Source organism: Mustelus asterias, chromosome 3, assembly GCF_964213995.1.
Source record: "Mustelus asterias chromosome 3, sMusAst1.hap1.1, whole genome shotgun sequence".
NCBI classification, from domain to species: domain Eukaryota; kingdom Metazoa; phylum Chordata; class Chondrichthyes; order Carcharhiniformes; family Triakidae; genus Mustelus; species Mustelus asterias.
In genome coordinates, this window is record NC_135803.1 from 145,194,587 (window position 1) to 145,215,297 (window position 20,711).

Genomic DNA, 20,711 nt, shown 5'->3' on the forward strand with positions numbered 1-20,711 from the left:
AGTTCCACAGCATGTGATACTGTTGAAGGTCAGCGTATTTATCATTACATTCCATCCACCACATATTCCATTAGGAGCTTTCCAACACCAATATTTAACAGAAAAATAAATACGCATTAGCAGTTATCTCCGATTGGCTGCTGAGAGTACCTGGATTTTTCAGTGGTCGGTAATATAGCCATCCTATTTCCATATATTTTCACTAAAACATTATTTTCAGTCATTAGATCAATGAAAACACCTGTGAGTAAATACTTACCTTGGGAGAGTTACAGATGGATTATCTTTGTTGCTGGTGACGGCGAGTATTTAGATGTATGTTGGGTTCTACTGCAGCTAAGGTGTTACGATAGATGGCTAAGAGCCAGGCTCATACAGGAACATTGGGGTGGATGTAGGCCATTCGGCCCCTTGAGCCTGTTCCATATTCGGTGAACTCATGGCTGACAACATCCATTTATCTGCCTTGGCAACACATACATTCCTTAATACCCCGGATAACAAAAATCTATCAATCTCAGTTTAAAATTATTAATAGAGCTTGTACCTATTGTGCTTTTGTGGGAAAGAATGCCACACACCCATTGTGTGAGAAAATATTCCCTAATCTTTTTGCTGAATGGTCTGATTCTGATTTTAAGGCTATGCCCTGTTATCCAAGATTGTCCCACTAGTGGAGAATGTTTCTCACTAACTACCCAATCAATTTCTTTCAAAATCCTTTAGCCTCAATCAAATTGATCCTTCGCCTCTTGTATTCCAGGGAATGCAAACCTGGACTATATAATCTCTCGTAAATTAATCTTTGGAGTTTGATGATGTTTGAGTGAATCTACACAACATTCCTTCCAAGGCCAGTGTAGCTATGTTGCAATACCCAGTACTGTATAGTTACTGCAGATGTGGTCTGACCACGTTTATATGCAACGTTCCCTCACTTTTATTTTAATCCTCCTAGATATAAAGCCTAACATTTAATTAGCCTTTTTGATTATATTTTGTATCGAGCCAGCAGCTGTATGAAAGGATGAATATAAAATTCATTGGATGTGATTTATCAATATTCACAAAGCACTTTTCTCCTTCCTTCCTGTCATCTGTGCTGTTGCTTATTTCAGTTATTTTTCTGTATTCTGGCTACGTTTGAGACCAGTTTCCAGTTGTGAAAGGGGTTCTTGTTCCATTCACTGTTTCACAGCTCCTCCTGAATACCAGAGATTTTGTTTGCGGAAGAGAATTATAATCCAGGTGTTGTAAGGGTATGCCAAATGTATGCCGCCATGAATATCTTGAGCACCAATATTGCCTGTTTTTGTCATTAAGTTGTGTAGGACAGGTACTTTTGTACAGTGAAGGGAGGCTCCATAAGTTGCTAGGCTGCATGGGTGCTGCCTGTCAGGATTTATAATGGCATTATTGAAGGCCTTGAAACTAGTCATGAGCTTTAGATGAAATGATGTATGCTCTGACAGAAGAGTGAAGATGTTTTATAACATACAGTTTAAAACAAAATCGCATGCTTGGAAAAGGTTATAAAATTATCGTATTGAATATCGCTGTTACGGGCACGAGGGCGAGGTGAATTGAATTATTATTACCGTTCCCCACTTCTGTCCATGACAGTGGTAGTTTTTGTTTTGAATCTAATTTGTTTCCCTTGGTATCCTTTGCCTTGTTAAAATGGTGTGGAGATGCCGGCGTTGGACTGGGGTAAACACAGTAAGCGTTTTAACAACACCAGGTTAAAGTCCAACAGGTTTATTTGGTAGCAAATACCATTGGCTTTCGGAGCACTGCTCCTTCGACGAAGGAGCAGCGCTCCGAAAGCTAATGGTATTTGTTACCAAATAAACCTGTTGGACTTTGACCTGGTGTTGTTAAAATGGGCCATGGCGTGTATCCCAAACCCGGCTTATGAGGTCCAGTATTAAAAATTACCCCACAGCAACTCTTTAAGGTGAAACAAAACTCGAATTTATTAGTGCGTTCAAACCCCAAGGGATGGATTTTGACACCTTCATACATGCTAGTATACAAGGTAGAAAGGCAGAGAAAGAAAGAGGAGGAAGTTACAAATTGCAAGTTACTTAAAAGAAAATCAAAAAAGGTATTGGCATTAATTTACGTCCAGTAAGTCAATGTCCAATGATGGTTCTTTCAGGTGGCTTTTTTGATTCGATTTATTATTGTTACATGTATTAACATACAGTGAAAAGTATTGTTTCTTGTGCGCTGTACAGACAAAGCATACCATTCATAGAGAAGGAAACCAGAGAATGCAGATTGTAGTGTTACAGTCATAGCTAGGGTGTAGCGAAAGATCAATTTAATGCAAGGTAGGTCCATTCAAGAGTCTGACAGCAGCAGGGAAGAAGCTGTTCTTGAGTCGATTGGTACGTGACCTCAGACTTTTATATCTTTTTCCGACGGAAGAAAGTGGAAGAGAGAATGTCCAGGGTGCGTGGGGTCCTTAATTATGCAGGCTGGTTTGCGCGATGGATTGGGCTACATTCTCGACCTTTTGTAGTTCCTTTGTCTAGCTGCATTCCTGGCCTTAATCCTGGGAATTAGGTGAAGGTGGTTGAAGATGCAACAAAGTATTCTTGTATTCTGGGAGTTAGTTCACCCTGTAGGAATCCTTCTGGAGATCTGACTTAGAGAAAAATGGAGGTCAGAGGCAGCCTGCTAGCTCAGAGTCCGATTTCCTCATCTGGGGTTAAACCGCAATGTAAAACCGAGTCTAAAAGCTGTATAATTAAATTAATTCAAACAGTTAAAGTCTCAGTCGTGACAGGTTGGTTTCAGGTCGAGCCATTCGGCTAACCATGTACTCTAAGGACCCTTGTTGAAAGTCCATTGTATTTTGAGCAGGTAATCGTGGCACCATTAGCACAACATTGGGGATGAGGAGTCACCAATAGCTCTGCTTCTGCCCAGAGGCGTTTTGAGTAGACATCTCATCTTCTGGTCCTTTGTGTTGGCTTGGCTGGAATGTTCATGCAATACAAAGTGAGGTTGCGTTCCCGGAGGATGATGAGTTAGCTTTTATCCCTTTGGAATGACTTAGAATCTTCCAGAACTACCAGCATTAGACCAACAGCGACCATTTTATAAACAACTGTCCATTTTTTAGAAAACAGAATTTAAAGCAGAGAAAGTGGAAGGGAAATAAATTTCTTTTAGTTTTTTTTCTTCATGCCTTCTCGCAAAAAAAAGTTCGCATTTTGGTAGCATTGAAAAGATTGTGATGCAACTTGTATTTTCAAACTATTAAAGGGAAGAAAAGCATGGTTCAATGCAGCGCTTTACATGTGTGTCACAAATGTCTGAAAGCTTTTCGTCTGCAGTGGATTGTAAATGCATGTGTAGTACCACACAAAGCAGTGCTTGCACAGTTACAAATTCGAGTTAGCCACACCACAGCACTCGTACCCTGTAGAGCCGGAACGCTATTAATTTTACTATACTTTCTCTGCAGGAGGACGGAATGGAATTAAGGGGGAGACTCAGGCCAGTGATGATGATCTTGCCAGTGAAGTGCTGAGCCATTGCAGCAGTACCAGTGAGACGGCCAGTGTGCCTGAAGAAGGTAGTAATCTGATGCATTTCCTTTGATGTTTTGAGACCTGGTACATACATTTGAAGCGTGTTCCAAGCCCTTGGGTTTTAAGAGTGTGAATGTGAACCACCTTGATGCTTGGGACTTTACAAAGTAAACTGCAGGTCTATAGCTTTGCTTTTATACTTAATTATCATTGAGAAGAAAGCGAATTTTGCTTTCTGTCCTTCACCTTTAGAAGTCCTAACTGGTGTTTCAAAGTTTTTTAAAGTTTATTTACTAGTCACAAGCAAGGCTGACATTAACACTGCAATGAAGTTACTGTGAAATTCCCCTAGTCGCCACAGTCCAGCGCTTGTTCAGGTCAATGCATCTAACCAGCACGTCTTTCAGAATGTGAATGTCTTTCACATGTTTGAAAAGATTAGAAAAGCTGTGGGGAATCATTAATTGTGGTTATTCTGCACAAAGTGCTCCCTAGCCACATTTACATGGCAAATTTTCCAGGTATGTCCTGTCTACAAAAAGCAGGACAGATTCTATTTAATCAATGGTCCCCAATAGTCTACTTTTAATCATCATCAAAGTGATGGGGCAGATTTGTTGTACTAACAAACAACACTTATTCAGCAATAACCTCCTGAATAACCTCACTGGTACACAGTTTGAGTTCCACCAGGGCCACTTGGCTCCAGACCTCATTCCAGCTTGTGTCCAAATGTGGACAAAAGGACTGAATTGCAGAAGTGAGGTGAAACCACATTTGACTGTCAAGGCGCCCTAGCAAAACGGAAGTTAATATGAAACGGAGGGGAAATCGTTCCACTGGTTGGAATTGCATCTAGCTCAAAAGAAGGTGGCTGTGTTGTTGGTAGGCCAGTCATCTTAGCCCCAGGGTATCCCTTGCCAATGTTACTTGCCACTTACCCATCCAGACCTGAATGTTGTTCAGACCTTGCTTCATCAGGGCATGGCAGCTTCATTATCTGATGAGATGCAAATGGAACTGAGCACTGTAATCATCCGCAAGCATTTCCATTTCTGACCTTATGACAGAGGGAAGATCGTCTGTTGAAATATTTCTACATTGTTTGCGTCAACCACCCTTTTTGGTAATGTGTTTCACATTCTTTACCACAATCTGACTATTTTGCAAGAACTAATTTTGCAATTAGATGCTGCACTGCTCTGGAGAGTTAAATATCCTTTACAGTATCATCCAGATTATGATGATCAATGTTCAGTGGCAGGTTTTATAATATGTTCTTTTATTGTTAAAGATTTCATTTGTTTCCCCCTCACCATTTTCTTGCTAACGTCCTAGGAGATGGGAGAAAATTGACAAATATCCCTGTATTCTTTTTATTTTTAGGAAATGAAGCCATTAATGAACAAATGGCCCAAGAGGAAGCTGAAGATAAATTGAAGGAATGTATTGATAATACAATGGATAAAAGGTGAGGCAGGCTTGAGAGCTTTGTATTTGCGTTTGGGTTTTCATGCTAGCTGGAGTTATTTATCATTGTTTTTGTTACATTCACTCATTTTCTATTTTTAGTGCAAAAACGAGACAATATGCCCTCGAAAGCCTCAAGTTAGCATTTTCTTCCAAAATCCTGTCAGACTTCTTGGTGGAAAGGAGAATCACCCTCACTGACTGCTTGGAACGCTGCTTAAAGAAAGGTGCGTGTGTCTTGCGAAACTGAAGTGGAAGGTTCAAAGATGGTTAGTTTGAAGAGGTGACTGGTGGATCCTTATCTTGCAGAACTGACCTTGAACACAATGAAATGCTTGTAATAATCTATTTTCACCTTCTTTTGAGCTGGATGCAATTCCAACCAGTGGAACGATATTTTGCCATGGTGAACTACATGGCAAATCTATTTTAAATCTAATTGATTTGAAATAAAATGAAAACACTGAAAATGGGTCAGGTAGCGTTTGTGGAGAGAGCAATGACGGTAGCATTTTGCAATGATTTTGATTGGCAACCGGAAGATGTTGGCAAAGAGCTGTTCTTAAGCAAGTAACTGAGTCAGTGAAAGAATGAAAGTGAAACATCTGGTAGGATGGAAGGCAGGAGGAATTAAATGATAAAAAGGGACAAAGGTGCAAGGCAAAGGGAACTCGTAATGGGGCAAACACAGAACCAAAGGATAGGCCCAGCAGAGGTGTAAATGGTTCCCAAAGTACCGAGGGGAAAATACTGATAAAATTTAAAAACAACTATAATTTTGTGTTTACTTTTCTTTCTAAAGGGAAAGGTGAAGAACAAGCCATTGCCGCTACTGTCGTATCCTTACTATGTGTTCAACTGGGGTCATGCAAAGAAGGAGAAGATGTTTTCAAAACCCTGAAGTCTGTCCTAATTAATATCTTTACTGACAAATCAGCTAGCTTGGCTGCCAGACACAGTGTAAGTATTGTAATTTCCAGGTGATACATGTGCATGCTTCAATGCTTCGTCCTTACGCCCTAATGAGGCCAGAACACTGTAAGGCAGTGGACTTGTAAAGCTGTGCCTAGAGATTCTTGAAATAAATACTGAATTGAATTTTTGACATTAAATCGGTGGCAGTAAAGTATATTTAGGAAATGGGAGTGCTTCATACTGTATGAATATAACCTATAATGAGAGATTCTGAGGCACAAAGCAGATGTTTGTAGCATTGTGCGTAGAGAGTCCTGCATTTGGTCTTCAGCCCCATGCTTCCATAAACGTCTAGGACCTATCAACCAGTTGATCCATATCCAAATGTTCTTGCCCTTTCATTGCCAACGTTTGGGACAGAGATGTCAGCCTCTCCTATAGCAGTAGACAAGATTAGACAAATGGAGTCAAACATTCTGTTTAATTTGACTTTCCCAGTTCTTTCCTTTTGTTTAGGGTTCCAAGGAGACACGTACCAGCACAAATTGACGCAATTCCAGAGAATGCTATAGTCTTTGTTTTTGGGCATACAAAAAATAATAAAAAGCTGGGCATGTCTTATTATGTGGCCGATCCCATGGTCGTCAGCAGCCATGTACAAAGCAAATAAAGCAGGCTTTAAACAAAGGATTGATTATAGGACAAAGCACAAATTGAATTTTACCGCAGACTGGCCTGTACGTTATACCCATCTATACCAATCTATGCAATGCATCATGCAAATCAAATGAAGTGCCTCATACATGGGAGGCACTTATCTGCATCAGCATCAGCCAAAACCTATACACGTGCAAAATGCAACAGCACAACAGGCTTTTGGATTGTTCTGGGGCGGCACGGTAGCACAGTGGTTAGCACTGCTGCCTCAGCGCCAGGGACCTGGGTTCGATTCCCGGCTTGGGTCACTGTCTGTGTGGAGTTTGCACATTCTCCCCGTGTCTGCGTGGGTTTCCTCCGGGTGCTCTGGTTTCCTCCCACATTCTGAAAGACGTGCTGGTTAGGTGCATTGACACGAACAGGCGCCGGACTGTGGCGACTAGGGGAATTTCACAGTAATTTCATTGCCGTGTTAATGTAAGCCTTACTTGTGACTAATAAATAAACTTTCAAACTTTACAAAATTTCCGTTCCCGACCAGGGTACTGTGACTGCCCAAACTTGCCTCTCATCAGAATCGCGCAGAAAGAATAGTTTATAATAACTTAGCTGAGCACATTAAAGTTAAAACTTCCATTTGAGTTTTGTAGAGAAAATATCAGCTTGTCTGTGCTGCTGAAGCATGAATCCCACGTGGCTCAAAAAACTACATGATTTTGTATAATGCTGGAACAAACCACACCAGACAGCCAAGATAATACAACCCTTTCATGTCCCAGTTGCTGATTTTTTTAAATAGGTATCTGAAAAATAGGAACAGGAGTAGGCCATTAAGCCCCTCGAGCCTGGTCTGCCATTCAATGAGATCAGGCTGATCATATAAGAACATAAGAAATAGAAGCAGGAGTACGCCATCTGGCCCCTCAAGCCTGCTCCGCCATTCAATAAGATCATGGCTGATCTGATAGTGGGTTCAGTTCCACTTACCCGCCCGCTCCCCATAACCCTTAATTCCCTTATTGACTAAAAACCTATCTATCTGTGACTTAAACACATTTAATGAGGTAGCCTCTACCGCTTAATTGGGCAGAGAATTCCAAAGATTCACTAACCTCTGGGAGAAGAAGTTCCTCCTCAACTCTGTTCTAAATTGACTCTCCCGTATTTTGAGGCTATGCCCCCTTGTTCTTGTTTCCATTGTAAGTGGAAACAATCTCGATGTTTCTACCCTGTCTAACCCCTTCATTATCTTATATGTCTCTATAAGATCTCCCCTCAACCTTCTAAACTCCAAAGAGTACAGGTCCAGTCTGCTCAATCTCTCCTCATAAGCCAACCCCCTCATCTCTGGAATCAACCTAGTAAACCTTCTCTGCACCCCTTCCAAAGCCAATACATTCTTTCTTAAATAAGGGGACCAAAACTGTACACAGTACTCTAGGTACAGCTTCACCAGCACCTTGTACAGTTGCAGCATGACCTCCCTGCTTCTATACTCCATTCCTCTCGCGATAAAGGCCAACATTCCATTTGCCTTCTTGACCACCTGCTGCATCTCCAAACTGAGTTTTTGTGATTCATGCACAAGGATCCCCAGGTCCCTCTGTACAGTAGCATGTTGTAATTTTTCACCGTTTAAACAATAGTCCCTTTTCCTATTATTCCTTCTAAAGTGGATAACCTCACACTTACCAAAGTTAGGATACTCCATCTGCCAGATCCTCGCCCACTCACTTAACCTATCCAAATCTCTCTGCAGACTCTGTCTTCCACGCAATTTGCTTTCCCACCCATCTTAGTGTCATCCGAAACGTTGTTACCTTACACTCGGTCCCCATCTCCAGATCGTCTATGTATATGGTAAATAGTTGAGGCCCCAGCACCGATCCCTGCGGCACGCCACTAGTCACGGATTGCCAACCAGAAAAGCACCCATTTATACCTACTCTGTTTTCTGTTAGCTCGCCAATCTTCAATCCACGCTAACACTTTACCCCAACTCCGTGCACCTGTCTTTGGTCCATTTGCTTAACAAAAATTTATCTATCTCGGATTTAAAATTAGCAACTGATCTAGCCTCAACTGCCATTTGTGGACATGAGCTCCAAACCTCCATCACCCTTTGTGTAGAAGTGCTTCTAACATCTCTCCTGAACGATCTGGCCCTAAGTTTAGACTATGCCCCCTTATTCTAGAATCTCGAACCAGTGGAAATTGTTTATCTAACCTGTCCTTTCCTGTTAATTTTCCTGTAATTTGTATAATCTCTCCTCATAACTTAACCCCTGAAGTCCAGGTATCACTCGTGTAAACCTACATTGTGCTCCTTCAGGGTCTATGTGTCCTTCAAGGTGTGGTGCCCAGATCTGTTCAAAGTATGTTAAGTCAACTCCTGTTTTACGATTCTGAGAATTAAGTATGACCATAAAACTGTTGATGCACCTTCATTGTAGAGGCATAGCTAGTCCAAAACAGTAAAATTATTTAAAGTTTAAATATTTTGCCCCATCGTCCTCCATATAGTGCACATTTTGCATACTAATTATAGGGCTTCAGACTATCCAAACTAAGGTAAAGCTCTACTAATTTTGACAGAAGCTGAAATGATTAATGGATTGAACCTTCACCTATTCAGCCTTTTGGTTTGGAAATACATTTGGCTATCTGTTACTTACTGTCTTTATTGTTTTATAGTGTGTCACTGCTCTAGGCATATGCTGCTACATTGCTGCTAATGAAGCAGAGGTGAGTCTTGGATTTGCTGATTAATTTTGCCTTTTTAAAAGAGTAGCTACTTGTTCTGGTATTCGGTCAATGAAACTGATGGCACATTAAATGTACAGTAATGTATCACGGTGCTCATTTTGAGGCTCAAAGCTCATTGCTGACAATAAAATAATTTTTGTACCTGTGATCCTCGGACCATAGTGGGACCAGTTACTCTGGGGAGGCAATGGTGTAGTGGTATTGTCACTGGACTAGTAATCCAGAGACCCAGGGTAATCCTCTGGGGACCTGGGTTTGTATCCCACCATGACAGATGGTTAAATTTGAATTCAATAGAAAACTGGTATTAAAAGTCTAATGATGACCATGAAACCATTGTCAATTGTCATTTAAAAAAATCTGGTTCAATAATGTTCTTCAGGGAAGTAAATCTGTCATCCTTACCTGGTCTGGCCTATAGGTGACTCCAGATCCACAGCAATGTGGTTGACTATTAAATGCCCTCAGGGTTGGACAATAAATATTGGCCCAGCCAGTGACAACCTATCCCATAAACGAATGTGATAACAAAATCTGACTGTGGAAATGGCTTCTGTGAAATTAAGTTAATCAATGTTGTTAAATTTGTTATCCTAGAGTTTTACCAAATACTCTGGGGATCAGAGAAATTTTGTAGCAGTTTGGCTTGTTCCTTCTAAATTGAATGGAGCCCACCTTGGGGCAAATTGTATATGGTCTATAAAGGTAATTGATTCAAACAATAAGGGTCTGAACTATAAGCATTGAAAGTGGAAATATACAGGGCTGTTAGCATTGATATTGAGAGAAGATAATTTAGCATGTACTTCTAATGAAGGTTATGCATCTGAAATGCTGACACTTTTTCCAAATGCACATGCTGCCTATTTCAAATATGTTCTGTTTATGGAATTCACTTGAGTTGAATAAAACTTTCGACCATATTTTCTTGTCACTCAGTTGTAGTTTTTACAACTATACGGTCAATGGGTGAGGATCTACTTTGGTACCTTCCACTTTAAGTATGTTACATCAATTCAAACTGTTTCCCATTTCTATAGACTTGAGAGAATCAAGAGAAATTCTGATTACAGAGATAAAGTAAAACTGAAAAACAAGTGTTTCAGGTCTATACTCTTCATCAAGGTGTCTCAACCTGTAAAATATTGACCAGTAATTGACATGAGATTGAGGCGATGGGTAGACAAACAATAAAGAACTAGTGAGAGTCATAGGGCTAGAGAGAGTAATGGTATGTTGTAAAGAACATAAGTAATATTGGAAAGAATCATTTGAATTTTATTTTCTGTATTCGTCATATTATATGACATATTATATCATATTGGGGGAGGCGAAGGCCTAGCGGTATTATCGCTAGTCTAATAATCCAGAAACTCAGCTAATGTTCTGGGAACCAGGTTCGAATCCCTGGTTTCATGGTCATCAGTAGATTCCTAATTCCAGATTTTTTTTATTGAATTGGCAAATTGATTATAATGTGAAATTGTCCATTTTGGCAGGAAGAATAAAAAAGCTTATTATCTAAATAGGGGGAGTTGCAGATATCTGAGGTGCAGAGGGATCTGGGCGTCCTCATGCATGAATCGCTAAAGGCTAGTACAGAGATACAGCTAGTAATTATGAAAGCTCATAGAATGTTGCCATTTATTGTGAGGGGAATTGAATGCAAAAGTAAGGAGTTACACATTGGTTGTACGGGGCATTGGTGAGATCACATCAGGAGTATTGTGTACAGGATTGGTTGTCTTATTTAAGGAAAGATATCAATGCGTTAGAAGAAATGCAGACATTTACTAGACTAACACCAGGAGTGGGCGGATTGTCTTACGAGGAAAGGTTGGACAGGTTAGGCATGTATCCGTTAGAGTTTAGAAGAGAAAGAGGTGACTTGATTAAATCCTTTAAGATCCTGAGGGATCTTGATAGTTTGGATGTGGAGGGGATATTTCCTCTTGTAGGAGAATTTAGAACTAGGTCGCTGTTCAAAAATAAGGGGTCACTCATTTAAGACACAGATTAAGAGAATTGTTTTTTCTTGAGGGTCATGAATCTCTGAAACACTCTTCCTCTAAAGGCAGTGGAAGAACAACCTTTAAATATTTTTAAGGCAGGGCTGGATAGATTCTTGATTAATAAAGGGATGAAAGATTACAGGGAGTAGGCAGGAATGTGGGGTTGAGGTTACAATCAGATAAACCATGGTCTAATTGAATGGCAAAGCAGTCTCGAGGAGCTGGGTGGCCTACTCCTGCTCCTGGTGTGTTTGTATGTTCTTATGTATGTGTGTTTATCTTTTTCAGGACCTTGTATCTTGCCTGACCTGTTTGGAGAGTGTCTTTAGTGCTTCATATATAAAGGGTGATGGATCAGTCCCCTCTCCCAATTCTCAGACTCAAGCCCTTCACTGCAGTGCTCTCCAGTCCTGGTCCTTACTTGTTACCATCTGCCCACCTTCCAAAATCCAAAAGCTCTTGGAAAAGTAAGTGATGACTGATTTAGGTCTGCTGCCTGTAGTTGCATCTTAATATTTTGTTTTGATACCCAGTTATGATAAAGCCAGGTTAAGTACCTGAAGATTGATCAGTAATGTCACTGTAAAGGTTTTAAAGAAGAAATACCATTCTGTGACATTAGAAGGTGCTCTTTTGAGGTTATTCAGGAAATGCTGCCAAATGAATCACCTAGTCTTGGCAATCCCTTAAATTCCTGAGAGAATAAATCAGCCTTTCATCTTTTATTTTGGGGGAAAGTGGTTTAAGTGTAAATCAAGCTCCTATCCTTAGTGATCCAAAACTAATTAAGACCTCCACTTTAAAAGACATCAAAATTTGGATTTTTTAAATTGCAGCCTTATGCATATCTGACATTGAGAAGATTCAAACAGCAGATCCTACAGGCACCCAACTATTCAGTACTTTTAATTGAATTCTTGTTAAATATGTTTCTCTTTTCAGTCTCTGGACAACTTGTTACTGTTTAACTATATTGATTGGAGCCCACTCCCAGGACTCTACCAATGCTGTAATACAGTTAGTCATTAGTGCGTGAGGAATGCCAAGGGTGAGTCACCATCATTTTGGTAACCATTGGGCACTAACACGAGGAACTCCGTTCACTGAGAATATCTCGAGGGTCAATACAGGTGTCCAGGAGGGATTAGGGACCTCAAAGAAAAGATGAAACAACCTTCTGCGACTTCAAGAACTTGAAATTAAAATGTTCATCTTGATTTATCTGTCTGCTGTCATCTGATCCCCAACCCCCCCGTGAGCAGATGCATGACCTCAGCTGGTTACCTCAAAATGTTGAGACAGCTGAAATTAGAACATCGCCCTGTTGAGTGTGAACTCGTGTCCTGTTACTCCTATGGCACGGTTCATTGTGCAGACAGCTTATCTAGACCCTCAAAGAAACTCAGATTTCATTAAAAGGAAAGGTTATGTTATATGGAATATTGATCTGGCAGAAATGTTGTTGTACTAATGAATTGTTAACTATATTTTCCAGTCATCTGTCCAAATTACCTGGCCTCCTGTGTAGTGACAATGTGACCTTGCGAATAGCAGCTGGGGAAGCGATAGCACTTCTGTTTGAATTGGCACGCAAGACTGATCAAGTAAGAAGCTTTTTGTGCTGTGCACTTTCCTGAACAGAAATTACACCATCGCTTCTCAATGCAAAGAATTTGCTGCTTATTTGTGCAGAAATGTATTAAATATTCAAAGATCCAGGAGCTTTTCCCGTCAACTTTCTCATCCCCTCCCCACATTCGATTGACAAGCTTGCCTCTTGGGGGAATTGAAGTCCAGTGTTATTTAGTTTATTTACTTTCTTAACGTTAATTTTACATCAAAAATAAGGACCTGACTTTCTTTTGTTATTGGTTTAGTATTATGTAAGCAATCGCACAGGCAAATCAATCTCCTGATTGATGGCACTGAAGCATTAACCAGTCGTCATGTTTGTCCTACAGATGCTTATTGAATTGGGTACACAGGAGAGCTTTGTGTTAAAATTGACGGCTTAGTGGTTAGTACTGCAGCCTCACAGCGCCAGGGACTCTGGTTCAATTCCTTGGGTGACTGTGTGGAGTTTGCACGTTCTCCCCGTGGGTTTCTTCTGAGTACTCCAGTTTTCTTCCATAATCCAAAGATGTGCAGGTTAGGTTGGTTGACCATGCTAAATTATCCCTTAGTGTCCCAAGATGTGGAGGTTTGATGGATTAACCATGGTAAATGTGTGGGGTTACAGGGATAGGGCTGGGGAGATGGCCTGGGTAAGATACTCTGTTAGAGAATTTGTGCAGACTCAGTGGGCCAAATAACCTCCTTCTGCGCTGTAGGCATTCAATGAAATGAGGCTTTCTTGTATCTCCTTTGCCTGTGCTCACGTATTCAATGAATGTTTGCTCTTTTGGCAGGTATTTATTGACATACATAAGTTACACTACTGGGTTTGAATGTCAGAAAAAAAACTACAGCTCAGCAAAGTGTAAATTAATGACTGGAGTTTTTGATAATTCCCATGTGAAGCCTTGAAAACATAAATATTCTATATGGTCTGGTGCTGACTGGGAAGTTCCCAGTTCAGTGCTCCATATGCACACGTTACTGTAGTCCTTGCTTAAACTGAACCGGACAGTCATTGCAGTGCTTGTTGTGTAAACTAGCAATTTGACTATGCAGCCTCAGTATACAAGGAGTGCTTCTCTCTGTTTGTGACAAATGTGTTGGTGAATCTGAGAACCTCTGCACTTGAATCTGGTAAGAACTGATCCCGGTAGTGTTGAATCCTGTTAACACAAAAAAGTGTTATACAGCCAACTATTCCTTCAAAACTGAATCTTGATAAACACGTACATAAAACTCACTTTTGTTGTATCTTGATTCTGCTATCTGATCTCCTGTGTATTGCTGTTTTATTTCAAAGGAGTTTTTGTATGACAACACTGATCAACTTTGTGAAAGGTTGAAGGCGTTGGCAACCGACAGTAACAAATACAGGGCAAAAAACGATCGTCGAAAGCAGCGTTCTATTTTCCGAGATGTCATGCATTTCATTGAGGTATGTTATGTTCAAATTGCCCTGACGACAGAAAAATAGGTTCAGTGCTTTCTAACCAGCAAGAATGAGTGCAACACATCAAACCACAAAATTAATGGAAAACTTGGAGACTTCTCAATTTCAAGATACACATTCCAAGAATTTTGTTTGCTTATATTAATGCCTTCGTGCACTGAATTGAGAGACAAGAGTTGAAGCTTCAGTGAAATTTGGTGGGGAGGAATTAGCGTTTTGTGATCTAATGCCTTTGTTTTTACAAAAATCATCTCTAATAATATATATTATAATATATACTCCATTGATGCCTCCATGGACAAATGTATCATGCGCAGTGGTGCTGCACTGTGAGAACTCTATTAGCCTGAAGGCATATCCTGTGCAGGAGGTGCTCTTTTGATACCGGGAAATCTGGAAGAACTGATTTCCAAAATGACCTGCTTCTCCCAGCTCACCAGCTGTGTTGCGAAGACATTTCGTAGATTCAGAACCCTTCTCTCGCCTTCTTTCACTTGCTAGATTTCCTGAGGCCTGGGACACCCTGCTGAGATGAATTTAAAATAGCATTACTCTTGATGAAGCTGTCTTTCTCATTTTATGATCGTTAAATGACCAAGCCATCTCCCTGAACTGATTGCTTGCCCACCCCTTGTCCCACTTCTATTAAAACTGAAAGCAAGCGAGTTGGGTTCCAGTTTCCAATTTTAAAAAAATTTAATCTTTGACCTCATCTGTCTGCCTTTAGGAGTTGAGATTCAACCCATAGTATCGTTTTTTAGCGCTTTCCTGAGATGGAAGATTGTGGTGGGTTCATACTTGCAATCCAGTGACAATAAACGGATGTGTCCCACACTATCTTGCACATATTAGGTCTTCCTTCAGGGCATTAGGAGGCTTGAGCTTGCCAAAGAGGTGGCCCAAGGTAAAGCTACCTGGAGAATTCAGAAACATAATAGCTACGTAATTCAATTCTGTGTTGCATTAGGTGCTGCAAGTGAACTGCAGCTTGTTGTGAGTACTTAATGGTTGGGGGCGGGGGGAGTGAGAAGATACTGTGCCTGAGGTTAAATCAGGTATAAACTTGTTTTCTTTCTGAACTGCATGATTTAGCTTCAAGTGGTTCTTTTAGAAAAATACTACCTTCAAATGCTGTAGAACTGTATGCTTAAAATCGGCTATAATTCAGTTGACTGCATGAAATACTTACAAATAAAAGCCAATCATGTTAATACCATTGATTACTAAACTATGAATGCTTCTGGGTGACTGATAACCAAGTCCTACTAATTATTTACAGCATGCATTATCAGACCATTAATTTTTATATAATTGAACCAGAATAACATGCTATAACTTGCCAGGCATAAGTATATTTTTTGCACATGTATCTTGGGGGTTGCAATCCATTTATTAAAGTACCTGTGCCTCAAAGCATTTTATGGGCGCAAAAATAAACTTTTGATGACTGGTAATTCAGTTTTGACTGACCCACATTGGACTGAGGAAAGATGTAGCTCGCTTTCAATGCACTCTCGAGGTAGACTGTAACTGAATTCAATACTGCAGAAAATATAGAAAGCACATGGGTGAAATTATAAAGGAAATTGGGAAAGCAGAGAGAGCATAAAAAATATTGGCAAGTAAATTCAAGCAAAACTCAAATATGGTATCGTCATACAAGCATAAAGAACAAGAGAGTAACTAAGAAAAGTTAAGGACCAATTAGAGACCAAAAATATCATTTTTGTCTGGTGATACAGGACATGGGCATAGTTCTTAATGCATACTTTCTGTGTGTATTAAGAACTAAGACAGACGAAGCATTTGTAGCTAAGGAGGAGTCTGAAATATTGGATGGGATAAACTTGCCAGGCCCGAATCTCTCCACCGCTCTGCAACCGGGCTATAGATGTGTTGCTGGAGAGGGAAACAGGGTAAGGCAATGCAGAATAAATGATAGGATTCAGAGGGGCAGCCTTGTACACAGATTCCTGAAGGTAGCAGGACAGGTAGGTAAGGTGGTTGAGGAAGCATACACAAATTCCTTTATTGGTCAAGACCTACTGTATAAGAGCAGAGAAATTATTCTCAAAAATTGTACAAAACACTACAGCTAGAGTATGATTTATAGTTCTAATCACATTACAGGAAGGCATGTTTGCATTAGCGAGAGTGCAGACGGGATTTACAAGGCTGTTGCTAGGAATAGAGAGTTATAGCTAAAAGGATTGGATAGGTTGGGATTGTTCACTTTCGGAACTGAGGAGATTGAGGCATGTAAAATTATGAGAGACCTGGATAGTGGATAGAAAGGACCTATTTCCTCTAGTATAAGATAGGTCAATAACCAGGAGCTTAGATAAGTAATTAGTAGAAGGATTCGGGAAGGAGGGGCGAATAAATTATTTCACTGAGAGATTGGTGCAGATCTGGAACTAGCTGCCTGAAGAATTACAAGAGGCTGAAACCTTTATCGCATTTGAAAACAACACTTAGACATGCTTTTAAGGTAACCTACATGTCTCCAGATCAAAAGCTGGAAGGTGGGATTAGCTCTTTTTTGATCAGCACAGACAGAGTGGGCCAAATGGCTGCTTGCTTTGCTGCAAATTGTTGTATCTTTCTGTGTGTCTGGTTTTGAGAGGACAGAAGATCCATCGACAGTGGTGGGTTGGTGGGTGGTCGCAAGATTGCACTTGGGTGTCTTGCAGTAGCCTGTTTGAGCTTGGTTGTCGGAAATTCTTCAGCACAAAACTGAGTTGACATTTTCAGGGGGCAAAGAATTGAACTCTCCAGCAAATGAATTAATATAAGATATAGGAGCAGAATTGGGCCACTCGGCCCATCGTGTCTGCTCCGCCATTCAATCATGGCTGATATTTTTCTCATCCCCATTCTCCTGCCTTTTCCCCACAACCCCTGATCCCCTTATTAATCAAGAACCTATCTATCTCTGTCTTAAAGACCTCAATGACCTGGTCTCCACAGTTTTCTGTGGCAGAGTGTTCCGCAGATTCACCACTCTCTGGCTGAAGAAATTCCTCCTCATTTCTGTTTTAAAGGATCATCCCTTTAGCCTGAGGTGTTCTGGTTCTAGTTTTTCGTACTAGTGGAAACATCCTCTCCACGTCCACTCTATCCAGGCCTCGCAGTCCCTGTAAGTCTCAATAAGATCTCCCCTCACCCTTCTAAACCCCAATGAATCCAGACCCAGAGTCCTCATCCATTCCTCATATGACAAGCTCTTCATTCTAGGGATAATTTTTGTGAACCACCTCTGGACCCTTTCCAAGGCTAGTACATCCTTCCTTCGATATGGGGCCTAAAACTGCTCTCAGTACTCCAAATGGAGCCTGACCAGAGCCTTATACAGCCTCAGAAGTGCATCCCTTTTCTTGTATTCTAGCCCTCGACATGAACGCTAACATTGAATTTGCCTTCCTAACTGTCGACTGAACCTGCGCGTAACCTTAAGAGAACCTTGAACAAGGACTCCCAAGTCCCTTTGTGTTTCTGATTTCCTAAGCATTTCTCCATTTAGAAAATAGTCTATGCCTCCATTCCTCCTCCCAAAGTGCATAACCTTACACTTTGCCACGTTGTATTCCATCTGTCACTTCTTTGCCCACTCTCCTAACCTGTCCAAGTCCTTCTGCAGCCCCCCCTGCTTCCTCAATACTACCTGTCCCTTTACATATCTTTGTATCATCTGCAAACTTAGCAACAGTGTCTTCAGTTCCTCCTTCCAAATCATTCATGTATGTTGTGAAAATTTGTGGTCCCAGCACTGACCCCTGAGGCACACCACTAGTCACCGGCTGCCATCCTGAAAAAGATCCATTTATCCCCACTCTCTGCCTTCTGCCAGTCAACCAATCCTCTATGCATGCCAGGATCTTACCTTTCACATCATGGGCTCTTGACTTATTTAACAGTCTCCTACGTGGCACCTTGTCAAAGGCCTTTTGGAAATCTAAATAAATCTTGTCCACTGGTTCTCTTTTATCTAACTTCCTTGTTACCTCCTCGAAGAACTGTGTGCCACCACTACTGAACAAATGGGGAGTTTCTGCTTTCTGTGGTTAAGTTGAACATTTTTGCACTGAATAAGGATGTTACTAATTTGCCTTAAACAAAAGTAGTTGTGACAAGCTTGTTACTTAATTGGTAATCTTCCAGAAAAACAGTTTGCCGCAACTGTTATTTTAATTTTAGAAAATGTCTTGGGGCGGCATGGTGGCACAGTGGTTAGCACTGCTACCTCACAGCACCAAGGACCTGGGTTCAATTCCGGTCTTGAGTGACTGTGTAGAGTTGCATGTTCTCCCCATGTCTGTGTGGGTTTTCTCCAGGTGTTCTGGTTTCCTCCCACAGTCCAAAGATGTGCAGGATAGGTTGATCAGCCATGATAAATTGTCCCTTAGTGTCCCTTATGACACTAAGGGACAATTAGCGGGATAAATATGTGGGGTTACGGGGATAGGGCCTGGGTCGGATTGTTGTCGACAAAGACTCGATGGGCCCAATTGACCTCCTCCTGCACTCTAGCGATTCTATGATTTGCTCTTCTGAGGGGGAAATTATTGTAAGCTATTTGTAGGAAGATAGTACAGCTATGCATATGTAAACCTGATTTGTGTCCTGCATTGATCATGCTTTAGTATAGAATCAAATGGAATTTATAAATTACCGGTTGCTTTTTATTTGGTAGGATAAAGAGTATCCAGAGGAAACAATCAAGTTTGGGATTGAGTGCCTTTACATTGACACTTGGGTCAGAAGAAGAGTCTATGATGCCTTCAAGGAGATTCTTGGATCTGGTATCAGACATCATCTGCAGGTAAAACAAAAACAAGGCACATGTGAAGCAAATTAAGTGAAGTTAACTGTTTGGAACTCATTAATAGCTGTTGGGATATGCATTTTGACATGGATATTTGTGCAGTTTTAAGCAAAGAATTACAAGCAGGGGCGCACTAACTTTTTTCTACCCCTCTCCTGCCAACAGACCTAAAGGCTGCAGTGCACACAAGCCAGTCCATAAAATCGTAAGAAATAGGAAGGGAGTGGCCCACTCAGCCCATCGAGCCTGCTCAGCCATGCCATAAGATCATGCACTTGCTTGCCTGCCTCCGTAATCCTTGACTTGCTAATCAAAAATCTGTAACTCAAGCCTTGAATATATTTAACAATCCAGCCTCCACTGCTCTCTGTAGAAGAGAATCCCAAAGACTAACGCCCCTTTGAGAGTAGAACTTTTGACCCCTATCTGATATCATCTGACTTGGTACAGACCGGGTCAGACACAGGACCTTTCTACTCTCTAGTTCAGGACCATATCGTTCTGACATTGAATGCCATCAACGTTTTGCTAGTTGAGACTTGATAGGGAGTGTAAGAAATCTTCCCTCAGGCCAATGACACTGGTGCCGATGAACAAGCTGCTCAGACTGCTATAAGCAGCAATAATTAGCAAGCTTTGTTTGTTAGGAGTGGAAGGATTCTCCTGATGGTGAGGAATCATGCAATCTTTATCTTGTCTTCTTCCCCTTTCTTAAAAATAAAAATAAAATGCTTTGCCACCTTAAAACATTTGAACAGAGTTCAGAAATTTTCTCCAGAGTGGTGGTTCCCTGATATGATCCTGAAACTTGTTTCAGCATGTAAAATCACACTGCTCATTAGGCCAAAGGAACTCTGGACTCCCTGTTTACACTCTGAAATGTACCAATTTTTAATTTAAAAAACTTTGTCAAAAAATTATTCTGATCTCAATTCAACATTCAACTTTGGTTACCTTTCTCCTTCCAAAGCATAATGAACTGCTGCGGGATATCTTTGAACTGGGTCCTCCTCTAATGCTAGATGCTGCTGCTATCAGGGCCAACAAAATTTCAAGATTCGAAAAGGTAAGTGCTTTATAGCCCACATATTTAATAGTATGTATCCTATTTGAAATGCTTACGGTCTGGCTTTTTCCTCCTCATTCTCCCTCTTGCCCGATTTGCAAATTTGGGTATGGGATGAGCATGAATGAGTCACATTTTTCCTTCTCTTGTGGAACGGATTCATTGTGATCTAGAACTGGTCACACTGGGAATTTTGGACAGTTAGTAGTTGGCCAGGTGTACTTGAGACCTGAAATTTGGTTCAGATTTAAAAATATTCTCTCATTGATTGGAAATTGCACGAGGAAAACCATGGGGTGGTTTTCTGACTGCTCTTCCTCCGTGAGAAGATGCTTCCTATGCAATCATTGTTCAGGTATGAGAGCTGCATCTTAAATTACTACCCTCT

At 40.8% G+C, this 20,711-nt stretch overlaps 1 protein-coding gene across 2 annotated transcripts in view; it reads left to right on the forward strand.

The window, feature by feature from the left end:
• The window catches only part of LOC144491686 (interferon-related developmental regulator 2-like), a 38,663-nt gene that overhangs the window by 14,192 nt on the left and 3,760 nt on the right, over positions 1 to 20,711 (forward strand). For both annotated transcript variants that reach the window (XM_078209860.1, XM_078209861.1), the window contains 10 exons: positions 3,479 to 3,589; positions 4,932 to 5,016; positions 5,118 to 5,242; positions 5,818 to 5,975; positions 9,282 to 9,332; positions 11,654 to 11,832; positions 12,861 to 12,969; positions 14,283 to 14,417; positions 19,126 to 19,254; positions 20,228 to 20,323. In XM_078209860.1, the coding sequence (XP_078065986.1) occupies positions 3,479 to 3,589; positions 4,932 to 5,016; positions 5,118 to 5,242; positions 5,818 to 5,975; positions 9,282 to 9,332; positions 11,654 to 11,832; positions 12,861 to 12,969; positions 14,283 to 14,417; positions 19,126 to 19,254; positions 20,228 to 20,323 (1,178 nt within the window). The remainder of the gene's footprint in view (positions 1 to 3,478; positions 3,590 to 4,931; positions 5,017 to 5,117; positions 5,243 to 5,817; positions 5,976 to 9,281; positions 9,333 to 11,653; positions 11,833 to 12,860; positions 12,970 to 14,282; positions 14,418 to 19,125; positions 19,255 to 20,227; positions 20,324 to 20,711) is intronic.